The sequence below is a fragment of the Nicotiana tabacum genome, chromosome 18 (assembly GCF_000715075.1).
Source record: "Nicotiana tabacum cultivar K326 chromosome 18, ASM71507v2, whole genome shotgun sequence".
Taxonomy (NCBI): domain Eukaryota; kingdom Viridiplantae; phylum Streptophyta; class Magnoliopsida; order Solanales; family Solanaceae; genus Nicotiana; species Nicotiana tabacum.
In genome coordinates this window covers 151,516,435-151,523,568 of record NC_134097.1, presented here as the reverse complement: position 1 = coordinate 151,523,568, position 7,134 = coordinate 151,516,435, and the positions used below count along the sequence as shown (strand labels likewise).

General features: G+C 32.2%; 1 protein-coding gene across 1 annotated transcript; it reads left to right on the top strand.

Moving 5' to 3' along the window:
* Window positions 1–681: 681 nt before the first annotated feature.
* On the top strand, window positions 682–4,033 carry LOC107812967 (LOB domain-containing protein 4-like). Its single transcript, XM_016638154.2, has 2 exons — window positions 682–1,093; window positions 3,313–4,033. The coding sequence occupies exons 1-2, from the start codon at window positions 917–919 to the stop codon at window positions 3,652–3,654; spliced, it is 519 nt and encodes a 172-aa protein (XP_016493640.1). The 5' UTR covers window positions 682–916; the 3' UTR covers window positions 3,655–4,033.
* The last annotated feature ends 3,101 nt before the right edge of the window (window positions 4,034–7,134 follow it).

The window sequence follows — 7,134 nt, the reverse complement described above, 5'->3', positions numbered from 1 at the left end:
TAGTTTTGTCTTTATACATGTTTATCTATGTATTAAAAATTATGATTTTGCTAATGTCATGACTTGCTATGTATAAAAATAGTACTGAATATGGGTGTATAACTAATATAAGTATTAGTTATATATAAGTTGAAAAACACTGTATCAAACAAAGGACTAATAATACAAAAGCTAATACATATATTATTTCTCTTAATACACCATTTCGAATATTTTTCTTAATACACCATTTCGAACAACCTCTAAGTATATTCTTAATAATAAGAACCTCACCTTTTTCTTCTTCTCTTTTTTTTTCGGTTTCTCACCCGAATGTCTGGTATTCACATTGAGTCCCGATTAAGGATTCGCGTCGGAAAGTCACATATTTGGGGGTAAAGCATTCCATAAAAAGATTAATTCCATACCCAAGGACTCGAATCCGAGACATTCAATTAAGGATGAAAGAGTACTGACCACTCCACTATAACCCTGATTGGTCTGACCTTCTTTAGTAATACTATAAAACAAAGGTACGTGGAAAAAAAAATCCAAATGACATATATATATATATATATAAAAGATGATTTTTAATACCACAAATCTAAAGCTTTTCTTAGTAGGTCCTACAAAAGATTTTCTGCCACCTAAACTTTTCTATATAACATCTAACCTCTAACCTCCCTCCCTCCCTTCAACCAATTTTCCCTTTTTAAAACCTTCTTTCCCTTTACTCTTCTTTATTTTAAGTAATTGCTTCCATTTCTCACTACACTTTTCAGATATAAACCTGCAAAAACTGACAGTGGCAGTTAGTATAAAACTTTTTAAGGTAGTTAAACTTTTGTGTGAATGAAGCTAAGAAAAAAAGTACTCAATTATATATAAGTAGTCAAATATCTGAAGTAATTTGAGTAAAGTTAAAGAGTTTTGGAAAATGAAGGAGAGTGGTAGAAAACAAAGTGCAGCTTCTCCTTGTGCAGCTTGTAAATTGCTAAGGAGAAGATGTGCACAAGATTGTGTATTTTCTCCTTATTTTCCAGCTGATGAGCCACAGAAATTTGCTAGTGTGCATAAAGTCTTTGGTGCTAGCAATGTTAACAAGATGCTTCAGGTAAGAGACCTAAGTCTAATAATTTTAATTTCCTTCTTGCATTATGTCTAATTAAGTGGAGGAGAGTCTTGGAACAACGATAAAGACGTTGTTTCGTTTGACCTATATATAGGTTATGTATGGGTTCGTACCATGAAACTAGCTACTGATGCTTGCATCAGAATAGACTGCCTACATTGCTCCCCTTGGAATGCGACCCTTCCCAACCCTACGTGAACAATTTTAATTTAATTTCGTTCCTGCATCATGTCTAATTAAACAGGGGAACCTTGGAACAACGATAAAATTGTTTACGTTTGACATTATGGATTCATGTCGTAAAATTAACTACTGTATTAGGGTATGCTGCATACATTACACCCTCTGATTGAATGTGACTCTTCCTCGAAAACTTGCGTGAACGGGAATGCTCTCTTTTTTAATAATGTCTAGTTAAGCCTCATTCATGCATTTTACCTTGCTTATTAAAGAATGTTGTTGTTGGAACTGAGATATAGTTATTGTTAGTGTTGTATGAAAAAATGTTTTTATCAAAAATCTAAGTAGGAAATATAGCTTAGATTTTAGGACAAAGTGACAACTGCTAAAAGAAGGCCAATTTTTAAAGATTTGTATTTATAGGCACCCGTATAAAAATATGTTTAAAATATTTATGATTTTTTTTAAAGTTTACTAGTAATAGAGACTCACCTAAAGTTTAAACTTATGATTATATGAATTGGCTAGTCTAATTTTACACAGCAATTTAATTGCATAACTTTCGGCATTTTATTATAGAACACTATTTCAGATGCTAACTCTCGTCATTTCACTTTTAATATCATGATTTTTGGCATGATTTGCCTCTAATTTTGTATCTTCCTTACTTTAAGTGGGCCATTCTTTACTTGCACGTTGAGTATGCCCTTTATATTTATAAAAAATGGATTTCTGACCCACAAAGATTTGTTTGTTTTGCATTTGAGAACCCAATTTAACGTTATATCACACCCCAAGAATACTAAACAGTTTTGTTTTTTTGGATTAGAGTCAAAGTTAGAGATGACTATCAGTATGAAAATTTTGACCCAAAAAACTTTTAACGTGATAAAAGTAAAATACACCGATAAGATTTCTGTAAATATTTTTTTTCTATTATTTGTGGGAAGTGGGAACAGTAAATTCTTTTTTAATATTCTCCATTATTAGCTCTATGACGGCTGAAAACGGTTACTTTAGGTAACATCATACCTTTGATTTTATTTATTATTTATTAAATTTTAAAATAATTTACTGAATTTTTTTATGTCGTCTCTGTCTTGACCCATCTTGAGTCTAATACATTATATTATTTTAACTTAATTTGTTTAAATAATTCAAGAACGTTTTCCAAATAATTAATTAGGAGCAGAAGAGATAAATATTGGAAAAAGAATAAAGAAAAGTGAGTCTTTGTAAACAAAGTCTTTTAACATTTGTCTTATTTTTCTCTTGTGGTACATAAGCATAAGAATATAGTCAAAGATTTGTTATCCCAAAGTAATTTTAGAAAAGTGCATCATTAGCAATTTTTTCCTTGTTTTAATAGGGTGAGTTCCCACTTAAAAGACAGAAATTCTATGTTAAAAGTTCAGGTTTTTACTTTACTCTTTTCTTTGAGGGCTTAAACAAGATTTCTTTTGGTGTAATCATGACATCACTATTGCATTTCATTTTGTCAAATTTTAGGGCTAGAAATTAAATTTATGCCACTTCCATCGAAAAAATTTCAGACTAAAATACCTTATTCACCCCCTCTTTTGGTTTGGGGGGGGGGGCAAATTAATAGAAAATAGAAAATAAAATAATTAAGTTTCTATTATGGATGGTGATTGTACAATCTTATATGGACAAAATATGGTATATTGCCCAAAAAAAAACTTACCCGCATTCCATCTTTACATTAAAAAGATGGTTAAGTAACATATCATCACTTTGATTTGTATGTAATACAAACAGTTGTAGAGCTATAATTTTCATCAAGGGATTATAAAAAGTTTAAACAAGCGGAGAAGCCGAGGGATGCAATATCTTTATGTATATATATATACACACACATTTTATATAGTATAATTCCCTGCAAAGGGGTCCATCTGTTCGGATGAACCCTTACGTCCCTAGCTCCGCCATTGAATACTGAGTTAATTGCATGAATTGATATAAATATCAGGTACAAATAATTATTTTTAATATTTTTGTAGGAGTTACCGGAGCATCAACGGGGCGATGCCGTGAGTTCAATGGTGTATGAGGCAAATGCTAGAGTTAGAGATCCAGTTTATGGTTGTGTTGGAGCTATATCATCTTTGCAACAACAAATTGACCATCTCCAAACACAATTGGCAATTGCACAAGCTGAGGTTGTACACATGAGGATGCGACAATTTTCGTCCATGTCTAGCGGCGGCGGCACGGCCGAAAACTCGCCGGAAAACGTGTCGCCATCGTCCCGACACACTCAAACTCAACCAACCATGTCCCTTTTTACCATGGACATGGTGGTTGATCACGCTAATATGGGGGAGTCCTTATGGTCATGCTAGCTAGTAATTTATGTAGTTCAGACTCTTCAAAAATATCGTTGGATGCGAGTCGAATCCTCTAAAAGTAGTATATATTTTTGGAGAATCCGACATAAATACGACAATATTTTTGAAGAGTTCGTGCAACGTAGTTAGTAATTATTTAGCTAGCTAGTTGCTTGACTAGCATGCTTTGCCTAGTCTTTTCTAATATTTGCAATCAAGATCTTACTTTATTGTCTGCTTTTTTTTTTCCCCTCTTTTTTTTTTTTTTTACTATACATCTTTATATAGCACATCTCTAGCTGACCCCTCGAGAGATGATGATGACCATTATTAACCATATTGTAAATGTCTAAACATATAATTATGAGATATAATTATGATATGTAGTTATGTATGCTGAGTTGACTACTTTATAATTAGTTTTCTCTTTTGCCTTTTGTTGTGGGGTAGACAATTGGTTCAAGATTTTGTATCTAATGCTTTTGATGTTTGTACCTTACTTTTGAGGAAACTCTTAGACCATTTTTAACATAATGTTTGTCTTTTTTTCTTTTTTTTAATTTCTATTTTTTTTTCATTTTCCTTGTTTCCTTTTGGCCCCCATGTTGGAATATGGTGTTATCATTAAGGCAAAGTATCAAATATGAAGTGACTATAATTATAGGCCATGGCTTTTCAAAATATCAAGTTCCTGCTTCTTTTATGGTTTCTTCGCTATTATATATTCTTTTTATTACTGTTGTGATTATGTTTGTCTTGAGCCGAGAGTCGGAAATGACTTCTCTATCTTTACAAGGTCAGAGTAAATTCTGCGTTCGCACTACCTTTCCGGAACCATACTTAGTAGATTACATTAAGTATGTTGTTATTGTTGTTGTATAATTATAGGCTATAACACTTTAAATGACATTCTCAATGTCCTCTACATCATGAAAAGATGTCATGTCTCTGAAGCTATTTTATTTCCATCAACCCTAATGGTATCCTTAGAGACTAAAGCTAGAGAAACAGATCTAATTATAGGGGGTGGCAAACTTTGATTTTTTCAAGATTATTTCATTCCACTCTTTCAAGAACAATGTGATTTGAAATTGCAAATTTAATACCTTTTGGAATTATGCCCAAGTTGTAAGGTAGTTGAGACTTGCTTTTCATATAGCATCTTTCATGTAACAAATCTTTGGCTTCTCCTTAATTTTCTGCAAATCTCCATAGGCAGATTATAGCCAGATGCTAATCTACTTGTGTTTGTCCTATAAAGACCTTACATCTTTATTGGTATACCCGATAATTGGTAGAAGCATACAATGAAACATTGTGAGCTATTAGATGGTTAGAACCGCATAAAAGCCATTAAGCTCATTTCAATCAAACATTATAAAGAATAATTGATCTAATACTAAAAGTTCTCTGTATTTGCTGATAACATATAAATCTCTAGCAAGCTAATTTTTTCTTAACAAACATTAGACCTTAATAAAAGGTACTAATATATATATATATATATATATATATATATATATATATATATATATATATATATATATATATATATATATATATATATATGTGTGTGTGTGTGTGTGTGTGTGTGTGTGTGTGTGTGTGTGTGTATATTTTTTTTATTTTTTTTTCCAATTTTTTATTTTTAAAAATGTGTTTGTGCATGAAATTTTGCAAGTTTTTGAAAAAATTCGAAAATGAGTTTTTCCAAAACCACTTTTTCAAAATTTTCAAAATTATTTTTCCCCAATCACAAAACTGTAATATTTTTTCAAGTGAAATGCATGTCCAAATACAATTTCAAATTTCAAATAATTTTTCAACTTAACTCCAAATACTATTTCTTTTAAAAAAAAATCATAATTTTTATGTTCAAACGCCTGCTAAGAGATTGTAAATCTTTCAGTATACAAATAAAAAAAAATTAATGATAGATAATATAGTAATAGATAAAATATATTTCAGCGTATTCAAATTTGGAGCCAATAATAATAAAGAAATTCAATTTATACTCTTTTTTTTGTTTTTGTTTTTTGTCCTTTCTTTTGCGGGAAAAGAATCAGTCAAAAGCATGAATATTCTCTTCTCCTTCCTTACACCTTCCTCCTCAGTCCTCACAACTGCTCCATCTTCTACTCCGTACTCCATCTTCCACATTTTCCCACAAGTGTGATCATCAATTTGATTTTGAATTTCATGTCCATTGCAGAAGCAAAATTAAAGCTCAATTAAATACTTGGGCTACAGTGAAAATGGCAGGTGGAAATGAAGCATTCAGAATATGTGGTAGTGTATCCGAAGCATTGAGTTACATGCCATGTCCCCTGCAATACACTGAGCCTAACACTAAGAATGATCTATGGGTATTCTGGAGCCAACAACAGTAAGTGCTTTTTCCCCTTTATGTCTATGGTCCATGGATTGGTATTTACCCAATATAACATCCAGATTATATGATGCTAGGGGTGGCAAACGGTCGGGTCGGATATGGGCCGGTCGAAAACGGATAATGCAAAAAACTTATAAATTATCCGATCCAACCCATATTTAATACGGATAGAAAATAGGTTAGCTTAATATGATCACTTTTGGGGAGAATTTCTAGTCTCCCAAGCTTCAGAAACCCCCAATTTTTGTCATTGCAAATGTAAAAATTAAACTCATTAGTTATCTATTGGTTATCCATTTTGTAAATGGATAATATGGTTCTTATCCATATTTGACCCATTTTTAAAAAATTCATTATCCAACCCATTTTTTAGCCGTTAATATGGATGGATAACTGTTTTTTTTTATCCATTTTGCCACCACTATACTCAACTCACTTATTTGGAGATGATGCCTATGGCCTATGGGTTCTCTCTTTGTCCATTCTTTTAGTTTTACCCCTGGCTAGACTTTTGTGTTTGGTTAATGCATAGGAGTAGTGACACTCATTGTGTTTATTGGGTGCTTATTTTGCTTCAATTTGACATATTTTGATACTAAATTGGACTATATTAATTTATTTTGGACTAAAATTTGTAAATTATGTTATGATATGGAACTTAAGCCTAATTCAATATCAAAAACTAGGTCATAAGGTAACGATTGTGCAAGACCATATAAAGAGACCAACTCGTCCCCCATCCACTACCAATTTGGGAATCTATCAGGTGAAGTACCATACGTATATGTACCCAACAATGTGGCCTAGTAGTCAATAAAGTGGGTGAAAATTAATTTCAAGGTTCAAATCCTAGCAGTGACAAAATATGTGCTAGGTGATTTCTTCCTATTTGTCTAAGCTTTGGTTGGGTCTGGGAGATAGCAAGTAGCGGGTGGAACAGTCGGGATGTACGCAAGCTGATCCGAACACCAACGTCATAAAAGAAGTTCCATGAAGACAAATTTCTTCATATCAGATGGCAAAACGTTGAATTTTCTGTCTTACTCAATGTTCACTTTGTTGAATTAGAGGAGCAGAAAAGTGACAAACCTTTTGCCCCACAG